Source organism: Grampus griseus, assembly GCF_964374135.1.
Source record: "Grampus griseus genome assembly, chromosome: 2".
Taxonomy (NCBI): Eukaryota; Metazoa; Chordata; class Mammalia; order Artiodactyla; family Delphinidae; genus Grampus; species Grampus griseus.
The window spans coordinates 29,735,295-29,754,192 of NC_139018.1; the positions used below are offsets into that span (position 1 = coordinate 29,735,295).

Below are 18,898 nucleotides of genomic sequence, written 5' to 3' on the forward strand. Positions count from 1 at the left end.
TAGCCAGGGATTTACCCTGCACATCCCAGAAAGGGATTCCCAGTCTCCTGGAACTGTAGCCATAGGTGAATTCTGGTTCTTGACTACTTGGGAGTAAGATGTCCTGAAATTGTGTTTCTCATGGGGGTTCGCATGGGCTGGGGTTTTTTTGGTGGGTTTGGCTGGCAATTATCTGAGAAGCAAATGGAAAAGAAGAGAATATGGTGCTAGACAATGGTCAACCCATGAAAGAGACATTTAAACCCACAGATGCCTTGGTTTCCCTTTGGGAAAGTCCAATCCAGTATATTCTACCTCCTTGTATTTCTCGTGTCAGCACTAGAGTAGGAGTTATCAGTGTATTTCAGATATTAATAATACTGTTTCTCACAAGTCTCTCCCTGTTTTCTGTCCCTATCCTAACTGGTTTCTCCTTGTATTATCCCTAAATCATATTGTCATTTAGCTTATTTCAGCTCCAACAATAATGGTGTAACTCTTTTGGAATAAACCACACTGTTCTGGTTTTCATCCTACCTTTCTGACTGCTGTTTCTTAGTCTCTTTCTTCTCTGCCTGGGCCTTAGCTTTGGTGTTCCCCAAGGATCTATTCTTGGCCTTCTCCTCAGTAACTTTTTTGAGTCCTTGATTTTTCAGAAAATTCAACGAAAGCTATGGATTTACCCTTTGCTCAGAAAAATGTACCTCTGTACCTATACACAGAGTTGTGCATATAATTTCTAGGAGTTCACGAACACCCCTCCATGAGCACAAGTTCAAAGACATCTGCTCTCACGTACTCTGGACTTCCCTTCCCAGGACCTCCAGTGCCATCTCATCACCAGTGACTCCCCAGTCCATATCTTACGCCCAGGCCTCTCTCCCGACCTCTAGCTGCCTCCAGGCACCCTCACCAGGTGATCTGTAGACCTACAGATCATGTTCATAGCTGAGGTTGCCTTCTGCCTCCCACAGGTCTGCTCCTCTCCCCACGCCTTAGTGGATGGCTACATCGTTTGGCTTGCCGACCAAGCCACCACCTAGAAGACATCCTTGATTTCTTCCTTATCACTCTCTACATCTAATCAATGACACTCAGATGGAAGCAAGCCCCTTTTCTCTCCCCCAAGCCACAACCCTAGTTCAGGCCACCATCATAAGTTATCTCTTACCTGGACGACTGTAGTAGCCTCCTAAGTGGCCTTCCAGCCTCAAGAACCAATCTCTCTCCACCTGGATATCTTCTCTTATACAGCAGCTAGTGAGATCTTTCTATACTGCAAGGCTGACCATGTTATTCCTCTATTGCTAACTCTTCGGAAGCTTCCCATTGTCCTATTGAAAGGTCTTAGCATGATATAAAAAAAAGATCATTCATGATCTCTCCTGCCCCATTGGCTTGCTCACAGGGGTTTTCAACTTCTATATCTACTTTTTCTAGGATCTCTACACTGGTGAGAGCCAAGGTGAGATTTGATACAGAACTTAACTTTGCAGACATCTTATAAGCCATCAAAGCAGGCCCAAAGGTCACTGAATAGAACAGGGCTGAACCTGGAGAATGGGGACCAGATCACAAACGCTTACTGAGTAGCTACTATGTGCAAGGAAGTTCTGAAGGAGATGCGGAGATGAGTAAGACAAGGTTCTGCCCCAAGGGCCTTGCAGTCTATAAAGGAGTGGACAAAAGAGGCATGTTCCAAATGGACTGGGTGTACATGTCTACCACATGCCAGGCTTTGTAGCATAAAGAAAAGTACAATTAAGTGTCCTAAGGAAGAGAAAGTACTATGAGGATGCAAGAGGGGTCAGAGAAATTCCATTTGACGAAGATTAGTGAAGCTTTGTGGAAGAGAAGTGTTTGAAGACTTGAAGGGTGGGTAGGGAATGGTCCAAAACAGAAGGGGTCAGGCACTGGGAGAGTCTCCAGGCAGAGGGAACTGCAGGAGCCAAGGTGCCTACTGTGTCCTTGGAAGTTAACCACAGCACTGGAGGGGACAGTTCTCACCTGGCTCCAGCCTCCAGCCCCCGAAGAGGCTTTTGAGAGCTGAAAGGTGGCATTGCATTTCTCTAAATTTGCATAATGAAACCCTGAAAAAGTTCTGACGTGTTATGGATGTTACCAGCAAGTATGGTTGCTGCCCGTTGCACAAATGGGAAGAGTGAGGTTGAGAGGAATTCAATTAAAATTTGCAAACATTGAAAGTACTTTCTAGGCACTAGGCAATCATCCTGGAGAACACAGAAATGCATGAAATTAGTTTTCCGCCCTTATGGAGGCAGAATTATTGGCTATGTGAGTTCAGAAGGATAAAGAATCCCTTTCAGCTTGGGTGTGAGGTGGTGGTCTAGGAAGGCTTCTTGGAGGAGCTATGATTTGAGCGGAACTCTTAAGTGGGAGTAGGATGCGCATAGTTTGGGAGACAGAGGGGGAAATTCCAGGTGTGGGCAAAGCACAAGGCATGTTCAAGGGACAGTGAGGACACTAAATGGGGCCTGGAAAGGGGCGTCCAGGGAAGTTGATCAATGGAAATAAGGCAGGCGGAGTAGGTGGGGGCCAGATGTTGGTTCTAAATAATTCAAACTTTCCTCCTCTCCTCCTACTCTGCATTCCACCAGGACCAGCTCCTCTTCTGTGATGACTGTGACCGCGGCTACCACATGTACTGTTTAAATCCCCCAGTGGCTGAGCCCCCAGAAGGTAATGGTGATGAAGTCAACAATAACAACAACAGCTACTTCTACCACTTACTGAGCCCTCACTAATGTGCAGGCCTTGTGCTAAGGGCTTTACGTGTCTTGTCTCATTTAGTCGTCACAACCCTACGGAGCAGGTATGACCACTCCCATTTTACAGATGATGAAACTGAGGCACAGCTCAACCAGCTGACATTTCAACTTGAGGGCCAAGGAGGTGTTTCCCAGACATATGGCTGAGAGGGCGGGGGAGGTGTGAGCTTCTAGAGGAAGTGGTCCAGACCCGGTGATGCTGGTTAAGAGGCACAGCCAAGGAGGGAGGGTCTTCACTGCAGTTCAACCAATCATCTCTGAGCACTTTCTGTTTCCCGAGCAGCTGAGCGACAGACTCAGAACTGGGACTCGGTCTCTGAATCGGGAAAGTCAAACTAAAACAGGGCTTACGAAAAGGTTAGGGTCGAGGGGTGGGGCTTGAGGGTCGGGGGCGGGGCTGCTAGTAATGCCATCTCATTTCTTGTAGGGAGCTGGAGCTGCCACTTATGCTGGGAACTGCTCAAAGAAAAAGCCTCAGCCTTCGGCTGCCAGGCCTAGGGCCCCAGGTCACAGAATGGGGCTTGCCGCCGGAGAGGCTGAAGCAGAGCCCAGTTCAGATCAGATCGAGCCCCTACTCCTGTATTTCCAGACAGACCAACTGTAAGGAACATCAGTAACCACAGAGGGCGTGGACACGTGGAACCGAGGGGGCGAGACATCTGCTTAACTCCTACACACAGGTTTCCGTTCTTCAGCCAGCCCCTCCTGTTTCTGCCAGAAAGATGGTAAACTTTTGAAGAAGGACCCCAGCCACAGCCCTGTGGACCCCCCTCACATTTACCCTAGCACTGCGGCCCTCTCACTGGTTCCCATGTAAGGAGCCACTGGTCCCATTTTGTGACCACCCATCAGTCACTCATGCGTGGTTTGGTGTTTCCTATCTATTGTGTTCCAAGAAATCTTCGCACAGCCTCCCTGCCCCCAGCTTAGCCTCTTCATCCTGAACCCAGCAGAGGAGCAAAGAGCTGTGGAGAAGTTTTTATTTATTACAAGTCCTGCTGGAAACTTCTAGACTCGGAACCTAGAGGCTGTCTAGACGATGGAGCCCTGAAATCCCTCCTTGTTCCTTGGTCCCCGTGAAGAGGCAGAGCTGCTTCTCCAGCAGATATCCAGTGGCGTCCACAGCCAGGGCGATCTCTTGATGGGGCTGGGGGTGGGGGGGAGGCCCTGAGGGGTGGATGGAAATGTTGTGAAGATAATTCTGAGGCCCCGCCATAGCCAGTCAGTATTTGCTGTCCATCAGGAATGGCCTGGCAAGGCACCGGACCTTCAGAGCTGGGGCATCCTTGAGGAGAGACAGGCCACAGCCTGTGGCAGAGGAAGAGACCTAGACGTTGCCTTCCACTCAGCCTGGGTCTGGAGCTTTCCCTGGTGGGACTCAAGAACCAGGAAGGTGAGTGAAGGCTGCCAGGTCAAGAATCTGAAGGTTGGTCCCAAGGACTGCAGCTCTGAGAAACCCTTCAGTATTGATGTGACACTACGAATTCCTTTTCCCAAGTAATTCCTTCCTTCCACATAGTGTATGTTTGCCATTGTCTACTGAGACCTGACTCTTGAAATTTCAGGATGGGGGAGAAATGATTGTTCCCTAAACAAATAATTGGGGTGATGTGATTATTTATGACCAGGGCGACAATCACACAGAAGCTTCAGCTCGAGGGCTGCTCCTGTCTCCTAAGCTCCCCAGTACATGCTGGACTCTCCTTTTGAGAAGCCAGAGTTGGGGAGGCTCAGTTCCCAGAAGTCTGTGTTGGAAGTCAGCCCTGTGGGCTGGAGCGGACCGGGCTGCCTTTGACTCTCCGCAGCAGTGGCAACAGCAGCAACACACAAAAACTGACACATTTCTGGAAAAATCATTTGCCTAAAGGACAGGTCTCGGTGAGCAGGACCCTGGCGCACGCTCAGCTTCCTTGACATCAGCTCCATCTCTGTGGTCTGGCTGCTTACAACAAAGGCCCAAGTTATTTTTAGTCCTTCAGCTCCTGAAGAAGCCCCTGGAGCCCCAGAGGCTCTGGCCGCTTGGGCTACCTCTGCCGGGCTGCGGCCTTCTCGCCGAGACTTGGCAAGAGCCCTTCTTCCTGGCTAATTGCTCTTGGCCGGCAGACTCGGGGCAGCCTGGCACACAGCCGAGCTGTGCTGGTCTCCCCCAGGTCCTCTACGGGGTGACCTGTGGCCAATGACGGGAGTCAGTCTCCTGCAGGAGCCTGTGGCCTTGGAGGGGGTTCCATGCATACATAAGGACCTCGTTTAAAGGGCCTGACCAGATGAGATTTTCATCTTCCTCATGAGATATTTCCTTCCCCCTGCTGGTTGGTGAACCCGTTTTGGATTCCGGAGGCCCAGGGAGGGTCTGGGAAGTTGCTATGTGGTCGCATCGTCCATTTACCCCGGGTGGGTCATATCAGAGGGCCAGATTTCCTCTCCTGACCACTCCGGCTCTCTGTCCTCCCACAAAACCCAAAGTAAGCGTCCTCAAAGCCTGGTTATTGGTTTTGAAAAATCACCTTGATTTAATTTTAGGAAAAAAGTCATCAAAATGTTCTCAAAAGCCACAAATGGCTTAAAAGTTAAAAAAAAGCAAATCTGAAACCAAAATAGTGACCCTACAAGTGACAGACCCTCTTTGGAGTGTGTGCAAATCTGTTCCCCACCTCAACGCAGATGATGGGGTGGCTCTGTTCTCTCTCCAGCCACACTTGCCGCCACAGAAGCTGAGAGGGTAGGATTGGGTCTCGCAGACCAAGGACGGTGCTGTAACCTTCCACAGGGATGAGGGTGGCCAGGAGTCTGGACCAGACATCAGGAAGGCCCATAGTTCCCTTCCCAGTTTCACTCCCTGAAGGATGGGCCCAACCGCTTCTTCTTTGGAGACCTCAGTTTCTCCGTCTGGAAAATGGGGACAGCAAAGCCAGCTTGTGAGGTGGCACTTGCAGGACACTGCAAGCAAACAGAAGTCATGGTCACATTTATCACCTTCTGTGTTGAGAAAAGGAAAGTGTTGGTCAACAATTGCTCTTTCTTTGAGCCCCAGAGAATGAACTAGAATCACAGGGTGCACATGGATGGTCAGGGTTTTTGTTTTGCCCCTGCCATTGAGTAGCTGTGTGACCTTGGGCAAATCACTTAACATCTCTGAACCTCAGTTTGCCCAGCTGTGAAATGGAGAAAATACTTGTCCTGCCTGTCCCACAGTGACATCAGGAGTCTTAAAAAGCATAATGTTATATAAATCATCACTGGAGAGCTGGGCTTGTCAAGTAGGGACCCCAAATGATTTCTACACCCCCTTTCTTGTGTGAGTTAGCCAAGGTTAGACGCCTTCTTGGAATCTCCATTTTGACCAAAGGGGGTTTATGTTTTAAGGAAGAGGCTGCCTGTGGTCAGGGCCACTAGGTCAAGCTGTGACAAGAAAACTGTGACTGAGCATGGATCTGTGGTGGAAGGTGAGAGATCTATCCTGGGGCTGGGGATTTCAGAATGAAGATGCTCCCTTCTATAAGGGCAACACAGCCTAGAATGGGGTGCTAACTTCTGGAGACGGCTATAATTCAGCTCAGTGTAACAGTCACTTAAAAACTTTGGTTTAAAGCCCAGCTCTGTTAGTTTCTAGCTGGTTGACCTCAGGCAAATGACTTAACCTCTCTGAGCCTCATTTCCCACATCTGTGAGGCAGGGAGATATGGCTTCTCCGGCAGGGTTTTTGCGGGGACGAGAGGTAATGCTGCTGAAGGTCCGGGCATGGGCTCTGGCATGGGGAGGGACCCACACCTTGGTAGTGCTGGTCACTGGGTCCAGAGGCCACCACGTGGAGATAATGGTGCTGTTGCCTCACAGCTCAAACCCTGGGAACAGCCAGGGTACCTTTCTTCTGCTTCACCCCGATGTTGTGGCTCCCGCCGACCAGAGAGGAGGTGAGGCTGCGGGATCCCAACCGGAAGTTGAAACCCTCTGTTTCCTGTGGGTATTTTTGAAACTGCTTTTCGGGCCTGTAGCAAATCCAGTTGGAGGCACTGGCGTAAGGAATTAGAGACAAGGCCCCTGCCAGGAGATTTACCTTCCGGTGGCTTTCCTTCTAAACCCCCCACTGGCTCAGAGCCCCTAAGGCAGGAGCCAGCAGGTCCCAATGAGCCCCTGCTCCTGTCATTGCCCCAGGGTCAGGTAGGGAGCCAGGCAGGCCTAGGAGAGCAGCTGCTTCCCCAGGCTCAGCGCAGGCCGTCTGGGACCACGTAGCCAGCCCGCGGGGGTGGGGAGGGAGGGAGGCCAGAGTCCTTCAGAGCTGGGGAAGATAACAGGTTTTAAGGTTGGGGGAGGGTTTGGGTTTCACGGTGATGGTTGCATGCTACCCTGGAGAGTTACACTCATGGTGCATCTTATTTAGTCTTTGTGCTTTGAACACAGCATGATTCCTTTTGGCCCTTCCCTTTAAAAGTTCAGATATTTTAAGGAAGAAAAATTAGAGGATTATTATTACTTTTCCTATGGGGGCAAGTTTAGGAGAGAGATCTATGCTCTCGAAGAAAGATTATGGGCACACTTAGGCTTCCAGACTCAGAGAAGAGGGGCCCCTAGTATCCTCTTTTGAGTCGTGTGTAGGGGGTTGGTGGGGAGCGCTGAGGACCACCCACCTTCCCTGCCCCTCAGGTGGTTCTCAGACTGAATGCAGGTGCTGGGACGGCAGCCTCCCTTCCTCTCTCGCTCCCCGACCCCCCAGCCTCTCCCCTGCTGCCCACCGTGGGCCCCTCCTTAGGGTGTGCCCGTGCCCAACCCAAGGGAGACATGGCTCCCGGGGGGCCAGAGCCGCGCTCACACTCCCAGTGAGGATGCCCTGACCACCACGCCTGCCTCCTTTTCAGAGCTGGGCACCGCTGTCACCTGTGGTACGTTCCCATCCCTGGAGATGGGGGAGGAAGGGGCGGCCCTGAGGGAGGAGTGGGGAAGGTGAAAGATCTTTCAAGTAAGGTAAAGAGAAGTGAAGAGAAGTAAAAGGAGGGGGACCTGAGGAGGGGGCCAGAGACCGGGTTTCCACTCACAAAGAAGTCCTGCACCTAAATAACTAGAGGGCATGGAAAGGAAGAGTTATTATAACCCCACCCCTCTCCCCGCCCTTTTCTTTCCTCAGGCCTGAGATCCTGGCAACGTGCTTTTCTTTTTTTCCCCCAAAGGCCCAGCCTTTGTCAGTTCTGGACACCAGGACAGCTCTTCCTTTTTCAAGGCCCCCTGGCCTCTGGCTCCCCGTTGGTTGGGGGGCTTCAGAGGGCAAAGCAGGCAGGAGTGGTGCCCCTCACCCAGCTGGAGGTGGGAGGTACAGAGGGTCTTCCGGTCGATGTGGATTTTCCCAACCCCACAGAAAAAGTGTCCTTCGAACTTAGTGAGATAAGCTGTTGAGGCCCTCCTGGTCTGCATGGAAGGACGGGGCTTGGTGGGGAAAGAGGTGGCAGCAAAGGACGGGCTAGATCATGGCCTGCAACCCTGGGAACAGAGGATTTCTAGGCGCTGCTTCCAGAGGGGTCGGGCCTGGGAGGCCCCGAGTCCAGGATGCCAGCATCTGGGACACCAGAGAGGGGGCACCTGGCCGGTCCTCCCCACCGCCCGGCAAAGTGGATGGGGTTCCTCCTACCCCTGCTGTGTGCTCCCCTTTTGGCGATCTTACCCCCCCCCCACCCCCAAAGGATGCGGTTGGATTCCTCTGGATGTCAGGTGAGGAATGGGGAAGTGGTGGGAAGCACAGATACTTTCATTTGCCTCAGGCCTACAAGCCTCCCCACCTGGGCCCACAGCCCTGCTGGCTTCCTTGGGTCTCACTGGTCAGTGGTCAGAGGTGGGCTCTGCAGCTGTCAGGGGGTTGAGTTCCTGAACATTCCAGGGCTTGGGGGTCTGGTTATGATTCTCTGCAGCCACCAGCCCTGGGCGGGGCGGTGGGGGGGAGAAACAGCAGAACAGATGGGTTAGTTCAGGGCCTTTGAGGCAGCTAGAGCGGGGCTTTGACCCTGGGGAGCTGGATCCCTTTCTAAGGAGGTGGGACAGCTGAGGTAATTGTTCTGAGAGGGAGGCCAGAGGGAGAGGAAGATGTCCCTGGGTGCTGCCTGCCCGGGTGCCCTGGCTGTGAGAGCAGGGACGCCCCCTGAGCCTCTCAGCAGCGGCTCCTGGGAAGCGTTGGCTGCATGGCGCCTTCCCCAGGCTGCTGGGAAGAGAGGCCCAGGGAGCGCCTGCAGGGGACTGGGACTGGAAGGGTCTGGGCCTGCCCAGAAGGAACAGGGGCTCCCTGTGTGAGCGGAAAGCTTCGGAAGGGGCCGGACTCCCGGAGGAGGCGCTCTGGGCTCTGAGTGAGCCCTGGTCGTGTCCCCTCAGATGGCTGAGGGGGCAGGACGGGGGTCAGAGGGCGCAGGGACGCCCCTGCTCACGGCCTGTGTTCCCAGCCCCCTCCCTGTCTTCGCTCCAGTGTTTTGAAAGAGGGTCATTGCAGGCTTTCCCCCTCTTTGGCCCCGCCAAGAGAAGGAAGTATTTGTGCTGATGGTGACATTTCCCAGGCAGGCCAGAGGAAGGCAGGGACCGGGACTGGCGGGCAGCCAGAACCCTCTTTGACAGGAGATACAATGACTAATCCTGACCTCTAGCCCAGGCAGCGAGCAGAGTGGCCATTCAGGATGGTACCAACCCAGTCTGGCAAAAAAGGCTGCTGTGGTGGGGAAATGAAGGGGTAAGTGGTCGCTGTAGGAAATGGGGGGGGGAGGTGGGCCCCCAGGACCTCTCTTCTCCCTCAGCAACACGACCCCTCAAGTCTCCAGGTTATCTTCACACTCACTGCATCCCGTTTGCTTGCCTCTCTGCACCCCTGTCATTCCTATCAATGTTATTAATATGGATGATGAGAACAGAGACGTGCACACACACACACACACACACACACACACACACACACACGCACCCCTCGCATAACGAACTAAAGCGAACCTTATGTGTTGCTCCAGGACAAGAGGGAGAACTGCCAGTAACCAGGAGCTGCCAGACAAGATGCTTTCTTTCCCCCGGGTTCTCCCAGGCTGGCTCCCCCAGCTTCTAGCCCCTGCACAACCACAGGGAGTTGAAAAGGGAGCCTCGTGCTTGGAAAACCACTGGCTGCAAGGACTCTCTCATCTCTCCCCTTCACTCTCCCCTGCTTCTTTGGGGAAGATGTTTGGCAGCAGTTGGGAACCTGGAAAAAAAGTCTCGATTCTGCTTTGTCTAAGGGATTGCAAAGATTTTATAGGTAGAACTGGGGCTGTGGGTTTTACTGACGTTGCCCTTTCATGATCATTCCCCACCGAGACCTTGGTTCTCCTCTTTCTTATCCAGGCTTCTCCCTTCCTGCACCTTCCCCCCCCACCACCACCCCCGTCCCTCCTGCCATGCCGGATGTTGCAGGACTGGGTGGTGGTGGAAAGAAACAGTAGCACAAAAGAAAAAGAAAATAACCCCCCTGCACATTTTCACCACGTAGTTGAAGAGGCCCAAATTAGGTACTAGTAAAAAAGGAAAGGAACACAAATATGTGAGTGAGAGCATGAAAACAGAACAATCCCAGAGCAGAGGAGGTGGGGGCAGGTGGCTGGAGAGAGGCGGGGTAGGGAGGCAGAGTCCTGGCTCACCGATGCATCTGGTCCATGTGGCATTTGGGAAAGCAGAGTCACGCTTTGGCAAGAAATGCTCAGATGCTTAGGGAGCCTTTGTGCCTTGGACCGGGAAAGGGAGTGTGTCCATCCTCGTTGTCCACCCCTCATGTGCCATGCTGGCCCACCCTGGGCATCTTTCCTCCAGAGGAAAATGAACACACTTCTTGCCTGCCATGATTGGTTGCTGGGCAGGCTGGTGCTGGCTAAAACACTTGGCCGGGTATTTCCCCAGATGTGCTGGGGAAATAAAGCACACCTCGGCCCGAAGTTGCTGCTTTTCAGTCCCCAAAATTACACTCCCCCAAGGGACCCTGGTCACCCTGGTGTGCCGTCAGGGGAGGTGTATGTGTATCTGGGTCTCTCTGTTTGGGACCCATGTTCATCAGTAGAGGATGAGGCTTAGGTGTCCAGTTATTCTCACCCTCTGGGGGTTGGGGAGAAGAGAGCAGTTGACCTCAGCCTGGTTGCTTTTAAGTTTCCCAAGCACTGGCTGCCCTTGGAAGACGAGCATCCTTAACATGAACGCGAGTGAGATGATGAAGCCACCTGGGCTGGAGTATGTCACCAGCCAGAGGGACTCTGAGCCTGTGCCTCCAGATGCTGCCTTTCCACTCCTGGGACGGCGGGCAGGCAGGTGCGACTGGCAGGGCCTGATCAGAGGTGGAAAGTGACCCACGCAATGGTCTAGTCCAGTCCCCACTGGAGGAAGCAGAGATGAATAGTGGTGGGACGGGGGCCTCATGCATGGGTTGGGTGGACTCCCATGGAGACCCCAGCCAGGCTGTCTCAGCTGTGCAGCGTTTCTGGCTTGGTGCAGGTGGGCGACACGAAGGCATTTTCAGTAAATCTCCTATGCCCTCCTTTGGCCAGGTGTCCGTCAGATCCGAGTTTCACGCTCCGTTAGACTCCCGTTGTCTGTATTGACAGCACCAGAAATTGGCCATTTGCTCCAGCTCCCGCTTCCTCTGCACATGTCACAGCCAGATTCCAGCTGAAGAAGCCGCACCAAGTTGGCTCTCAGGCTGAGCGCCTGGGCTGGGGGAAGGCACATGTCTGCCCCTGGGTAGGTGTCAGCTCAGAGATGACCTAAAGCAGCCTGCGCTTTCTCTTGGGGGCAGGCTCTTCCCTGGACGGCACGTGGCTCCCGGCAGGCGGTTTTGGTGATTTCTGTGGAGAGTCCAGGGACACGAGGCTTTCATGATGCTTGGCCGGGAGTCAGAGAACCCGCAATGCATTCTGGAGCTTGATCCATCCATCCATTTGAGAGCCTGTGGGCGAGGCTCTTCCGACTGACCCAGCTCCACCAGTCTCTTTTGCTGGCGGGAGGAGGGAGGGGAAGCCCATCTGACTTGGATCCCAACCAGGCCAGACTGGCAGCACGGCCCCCAGGCAGCTGGCCTTGGACCCTGAGCTCACAGCGCCCGCCCCCCCGCCCCCCCACCGGCCAAGGCTCCATGAAGGGTGGACATCGCTGGCCCAGTGGGCTGAGCCCTAAGACGGTCTCCCCTCCACCTCCACTCAAGGTTACTCTCAGGCTGCGAATCCAGTCTGCTCAGACCCCTTCCCAGCCTGATGCTGACCCACTGGACCAATTAGGAAATGGAGGCCTCGGGGAGAGGCTGTCCCATCCACGTCACACAGTCCACCAGCGCGAGAGCCAGAACAAGTCCTCAGACAGGTCTGTGCCTCCCTTCCCAAATGTGTTTAGACTGAGGGCAATTTTAAAACCCGGTTTCGATAACATTCCCCTCTGAGAGCCAAAAAGTGGAACATCTCTGCCAGGAAGCCTAGAGAAATTGATTTTCTTCTCGTAGTTGCCTAAAGCCCCACTGCGTTTCTCCTCAGAGAGAGGCTGGTTCTGGTGGCTTTGGTGGGCTTCCTGGGGTTCCTCTGGGTGGGCTGTGGCCCCTGGGGTAGGAAGGCTGAAGGGGTCCCTCAGGAGGGGATGGCAGGAAGCTGAAGCCTCTGCAGGCTCCGGTTGAGTCAGAGCGTGAGGAACCTGGGAATGGGTCCGTTTAGCTTCCACACTGCCTGTCCCAGCCGGTGAATAGACCGTGGGTGCCTCGCAGACTCAGGAATTTACTGTCCCCAGATTGCTTTGGGCTGTGGTTGGAAAGGGGACCCCTGGAGGAGATGTTCCAATGATCTCCAGTTGCCGAGGATGCATTTATATCTCTAGACCTGCAGATAAGATGCAAATTCGGGGTCATTTCTTGCAGGTGTGGGCACAAGAGAGGAGGCCATTTTCACAGTGTATCCCCATCATTCCGAAATGCTTTCTTGTCTCTTTCACCGTGCCCATCCCCGCCCCCCCGCCGCCTCAACCCTTTCTAAAACTCTTAGTCATAAAAGAATGGCCAAGAGAGTTGACCTCCAGCAATAGAAATGCCTGCTAACAAGGGTCTTCCTTGTTTGCTCCCTCGAACTCCCTCCCCACTGGACCTTGGGATCCAATACCCCATTTCCTCCCACTGATGAGACAGCTTAGAGTCGTCCAGCCCTGAGCTGCTCGGGTGCTCTGACAGTGTCCAGGGCTGAGGCAGACACAGCTTTCACAAGGTTAGAGAGACGGTCTCCAGACTTAGGGAGCTGTGTGTAATGGTCTGAAGGAGAGATCTCCGTTGGCTCCTGTAAAAAGCCACCACAGTGGGGCTTCCCTGTTGGCGCAGTGGTTGGGAGTCCGCCTGCCGATGTAGGGGGCGCGGGTTCGTGCCCTGGTCCGGGAGGATCCCACGTGCCGCGGAGCGGCTGGGCCCGTGAGCCGTGGCCGCTGGGCCTGCGCGTCCGGAGCCTGTGCTCCGTGGCGGGAGAGGCCGCAGCGGTGAGAGGCCCGCGTACCGCCAAAAAAAAAAAAAAAAAAGCCACCACAGCAACAGACAAACAAAAGCCCCCATCCCCTGACGATTTCAGGTGATTGTCACCCCCGTAGGTGCGTGTGCTCCACTCTTCTCCTCTGCCTTCCGGGGCTGCTCCTTTCTCCTGTGTGTTAAGTTTCCACTCTTTTGTGGCTCCTGGTGTGAAAAGTGCTGTGACATTTCTGCCCTGTCTGAGGGATGTTTTGAGTCTCTCAGTGTTTCAGTATCGGAGATGAGGCTGTGCCCCGTCTACCAGTGTCCTGAGAGGACGTGACGGTCCTGTGACTGCCCAGAGAGCGGGTGTACTGTGAGTCTCCGGGAGGATCTGCAGGTTGGAAACAGCCCACATCTGGATTTGGATCCATTGAGGAGGACTTGCCCAGAAGTGGAGTCCACTGCTTCCTTCAGAAGAGGGCTGGCTGGGAGGACTGCCCGTGAACCAGGACCCCTCCCTCTGCCCCCGCCTTCCTCCTGTCCTGACCGGCTTCTGGGAGGGGCGCCTGGGAGATGTCAAGTCCTGTAGCCAAGTTGAAGTGGGCATCGAGCAGCCTTTATCTTGGGGACCCCTGGACCTCCCAGCCCCTCCGTGGAGCCCTTGCACGTCCACAAAGACTGAGTCGCAGGCCCTGCCCCTTCCTTGCTGTGGTCGTATCCTCGTTCTGTGGTTGGTTAGCCGTGTTGATGATCTACGTAGCGAATCTTTTTGTCTGCAATTTAGAGAATGTGGAAACAAATAAAAGCCTTCAAAACTCCTGGCAACTTTTGGTTATTCTCTCCCCCCCACCCCCCGCCACCCCCATCTTTAAAAATCCATTGCAAATGTACAGAGCCTGTGTGAGTAGAGCCCTTTCATTCTGTGGTGTCCAGTGGGACTACACGTGTGAGCGCATGCGTGCATGTGCGTGTGTGTGAGCACACGTGCGCCTGTGTGTCAGGCTCCAGAGAAACACTGGAGCTTACATGTTTGCAAGGAGACCCGGAAAGCAACACATTCCAGGTCCCAGTGGCTCCTGCGGATGCAATTCTGACCCCGTCAGACACAGGCTCCAGGGAGGCCACGCTCACGGCGGCTTTCGCGGTCACAGCAGGCAGCAGCGCCACGAGCTTCATCTGAGGAGCCCTCTGAGACCAGGGCAGGGCATCCTGAAGAGAAGCCCCCGGAGCTTCTGGGGGAGGTGAGGCCGATGACTCAGAGATGACTCACAGCTGAGGTGGGGACGCGGTGGGGGAAGGAGGGACCTCAGGACCCATCTAGAAGCCCGCTGAGTCATTGCCCCTCCTTCCATCAAAGGCAGTGAGGTGGCTGCCCAGGGTAAGGAGCAAGAGGCTTTGCAGGAGGCATATCCGCCCTGAGAGTCCCCAAGCCTGCTTAGCGACCTCCACAAAGGAACAGCCTCTGGGGGCAGGACTTCTGAAACATGTGGAAGTGGTTTCCGGAGGATGCAAGTTGGGAGTCAGTTTCCCCCACACACATTTAAGGTAAATAAGTAAATAAAGCCTTTACCATGTGCTGGGCACTCAGGATACAGCAGAGAAGCAAGACCCCACTCCCATGGGGCTTACGAACCACACAGGTAATAATAATACGACATCTGATGGACACAGCCCAGGGGGACATCCGGGGAGCCAGGCCACGATCAGGGACTTCTGGTCTCAGTCAGTGCGCTGTTAGTCAGAGTCTGCTCGTGCCTTTTTGAAGACACAGGTGGACATGGCAGCAGGGAAAGACGAGGTCTCTTTCAGTCGCTTTGCTGATTAAATGCTCCATTGTCCTTGAATAAGTCATCGTGTGCCTCCAGGCTTTCCCTTCGAAGCAGAGTGTAGGGCGGTTCTTTCTAGCAGAGGAGCTGTTGATTGTGGCTGCAGACATGGGCTGTCGAGCGGGTCGGTGGGCCTTCTCTGCGGAGGGAGTGATGTGCCCGCCCAGGGGCCAGAGCAGAAAGGCCAGGCCTTCATGCGGTGTGGTGTCAGGTGGGAGCTGGGCTGGCAATGCTGAGTTGCTCATTCCAGCAGCGGGGGGACTCAGGCTTGTGACCAAGTTCAGGCAGGAAAAGGTGGTACAAACACCCACGCACAGGCCTTTCATCCGCATGGGGGGCTGTGATGTTTCTGCTTTGACCCCAGGGAACCAGCTTTGCATCCCAGTCTCAATCCACAGTTGCTGAGAGAGGGCTTCAGGGGAGGCAATGGGTCTTGGGGCCTGGGAAAGTGATCTCACACAGACCAGACACTGATGTGGCTCTAGGGGGTCGCAGGGATGGAGGAGTGAGGGGGAAACCGGAGGGACCCAGATTGTGTTCAAGCAAATTCAGAGCAGAATGGATTTCCTTTGTTCTTTCCTTGGGGAGAGGAAAAAGCATGGGGCGGGGGGACTAAGGAGTGACCAGTGGGATAACCCCTCATGTTAGAGAGTCTGAGGGGGTGGCATTGTGACAGAGATAGTGTGAGTTCCCCTCCTTGGGGGAGCAGAAAGGAGTCGGAAGGTCTCAGTCTTGCGTTATCTCCCTGGGTGACCTTTTGTAGATACAGGCGTGAGTGTCTATAAAGCCATTCCCAGACTCAGGCAGGCTTGGGTAAGGAGCCAACAGATCAGGTAGGTACCCGTGCAAGCATCCGTGCGTTCTCCTGGCCTGGGTCAGAGGCCCCGGGACGTCCAACAATGCCTGACTCCAAGCAGCCCCTGGGAAGGACATGATTTCATGCCAGACACAATGAAGCTGGAAGTCTAGGTCATTGTACAACACTCTTTCTCCAAGTGCAGAGGCCTAGGCTTCTGGAAGGGGCCTTAGAGATGTCCAGGGGCCTCAGGGGGCAGGGGTGGATAAAAGGGTCCTAAGCCCCAAACCTGAACTCAGACGTTGACCAGCTCTGATTTCATCCATTTCATATACTTCTGTTCAGCTGCTTTGAACACACACACACACAACAATGGGAAAACGCCTTTGGGCTTCATGGCAGGAGGGGCACGAGGGGTGTCCCCTGAGGCTGCGGGAGGCCGTCGTGGGCCCACCTGCCTGTCTGCCTGGACACAAATGGACACAGTGTCTGCTCCCAGCTTTCCCCAAAGTGGGCCTGACAGGCAGGGGTGCTTCTCCCTTGGGTTTCTCTTAAGCAGCGCGGAGGAACATCCTTCACGACCAGGCGGTTTCACTTCCTCCTCTGCTGGGGGTCCCTGCAGCCTGCAGCTCACACTACCCTCCCTTCCCCCGGCGCCCCGCGCCTCCCTCCCACCCTGGCCCGCACTGGCACTCTGTTGTCAGCTCCTCCGTCACATGCCTCAGCCCATCCATGCTCCAGCAGGGCCGGAACAACAGTGTGTTCCCAAGACGGGTGGGTTGAGAACGTTCCCGGGCTAAACTTTAGGTAATTAGCATTGTTAATGCTCGTTCTGTGATATTACAGCTTTGAGCCTCATTAAAGTGTTCTCCAGGGGGAGGCAAGCGGAGATCCAGGTGTCAGCTCTGCCGCTCACGCCATCGCCCGCCCATCTCCGAGCCTCTGCTCAGAAGCCCGGTTCAGCCCCGTCCCTCCCGCAGCGCCCCATCCCTGTCTGCTGGCATCTGGGCCGGGCCTGCCGCTCTCAGCTGGGACTCGCGCCTCCATCCCCCTCTCCAGCGCAGCAAGTGCCGTGCCTGCTCTCTCTCCCTTCCACCAGAAGAGAAACGTGCCCCCAGGAGGGAGCAGAATGGCTGCTCTTGGTCCCTGTGGTCCCAACCCTGCTCTGAAAGAAAGGGGTCTGGCAGGAGCAGGCAACCGGAGCCTGCCCTCCGCGCCCCGGGGCTTTTTATTCAGAGCTGTTCCTTCCTTCACTTCCCACCCCCGCAGAGAAAACCCAAGGCGCTGTGCCCCCCACCTGCACCACCACCTCCTGGCTCGACTGGCATCTGCTGTGGCAGCCCCTCCTCAGAAAGAAACCCGAATCCCTCTGGCTTTAATTTCTGAGATTCCTGATTCCTGGGAGGGGAGGCAGGGGATGAACTATTTGCCAAACAGAGAAACATGAAACGCTTCTCAACCCCCTTGAAACCTTGAGGAGAATAATGCCGGCCCCTCCAGGGACTAAACACAGGCTCAACCCCAAACAGAGGGAAAACACAATTCCACAGAGCCTCCCTGGGGGCTGGGGGGGCTGAGGAGGGCCTGACATAGGGCCAGTCTCTCAGTCACCTCCCCTTTCTGATCCCCTCACACCTCTGCGTGCTCTGTGTCCATGGAGATGCTCAGAGGGGTCATCTAAGCCAGTTTGATTAATGCAACTTGAACGTCTACTGTGGGCTGCAGCCTTGAGGGTCACGTAGAGCTCTGTATCAACAATAGAACCTTCCCATGGGAACAGCATGCCAGCGGAGGGGGCTGGCATGTGCACAGGTGGCTGTAATTCAGGATGGAATGAAGGATGTATAGTCCTGAGTGTACGCAGTGGGGGAGAACAGATGCAGAAAGCCTGGGTGCATTGGAGGAGAACAGAGAGGGATGTGCAGGACTTCGACAGCAGTGATCTGGAATTTGGGAGTGGGCCTTCCAAATGGAGAGGACGATGGGGGCAAAGACCCCCTGCCACTTTATTCTAGGGACACTGGGCTGGTCCAGGACCTGTGTCTTAGGCCCTGGGACCCAGGCTGCCTCCCAGATCTAGGGCAAACTCTTCCATGGAGCCCTAGTTGCCATCAAGACTGCACAGGGGGCCTTCTTCTGCAGATGAGAGCTGATGTTGGAGGCTCTGAGTCCTTAACCTGCGAGAGATGAGTCTGAGGTCTTCCAGCAGCTCTCCTGTCATTATGTCTGGAATGTGGGCTTGGATCCTTGCAACCTTTACGCCTTCTCCCCACCCTCCATGCACCCTCCTGAAGGACAGCTCCTTATCCTACTCTCAGCTCTTTACATCTTAGTCTCTATCCTCTCTAGGTGGTTTCTTACAATCTTCCTTTCCCACAGCTACTCAGAGCTTCTCCATCCTTCCATTCTGTCTTTGGTCAGCGTATCTGAATTGTGTTCTATCTAGAATGTCACTGTCCTCCACTCCCCACCCTCTTGCACTCATACTCTCTCCACCTGCAAACACTTTTAAGGCTCAACTCAGCCCTCTCCTTGTGGAACCTTTTCTGACTTGCCCGGGGAGCAGCCATCCTCAGAGGCTCCACCATGTTAGGTACACACCCCTCTATAGCGCCTGGCACTCCTTGCCTCATTGGCGAGCTTTCTCATTGGCACAGACTGTGTCTTATTCACGGTGGAATCCCAACTGCCCTGGTCTATATTCAATGAATGAATGGATAGATGGGTGGATATGTGAGTGAGTGAATGAATGAGCAAATCAGAGGAAATAAAATAGGGTGGGGTATGGAGCACAGTCTGCCTCTCAGACATAGGTCTTTTTCCTTCTGGGGAAAGGCCCTGGCAAAATTAGCAGCAGATCTGCCCTGGGCCTTGGGCCCTGTCGGGAGAAGGCGGCTCTGTTGGATGGGAAGGATTGGGTGGCTGGGCCTTTACTCATCTCTCTCGGCTGGGTGACTACAGCCCACTTAAAACCTGAATCCTTCAAGTCCCACTGCATTATTCACAGGATCTGTATTAAGTGGGCCACGCTGTGCTCCTCTTAAGGGAAATCCACTCTGCACTTAAAGAA

General features: G+C 54.4%; 1 protein-coding gene across 1 annotated transcript in view; it reads left to right on the forward strand.

Annotated features, from left to right (window-relative positions):
* DPF3 (double PHD fingers 3) overlaps positions 1-3,266 on the forward strand; it is a gene marked incomplete at both ends in the record, with an annotated part of 255,039 nt that extends 251,773 nt beyond the window's left edge. The window contains 2 exons of the mRNA XM_082648770.1: positions 2,598-2,679; positions 3,196-3,266. Of these exons, the coding sequence (XP_082504896.1) occupies positions 2,598-2,679; positions 3,196-3,266 (153 nt within the window). The remainder of the gene's footprint in view (positions 1-2,597; positions 2,680-3,195) is intronic.
* Positions 3,267-18,898: the final 15,632 nt, after the last annotated feature.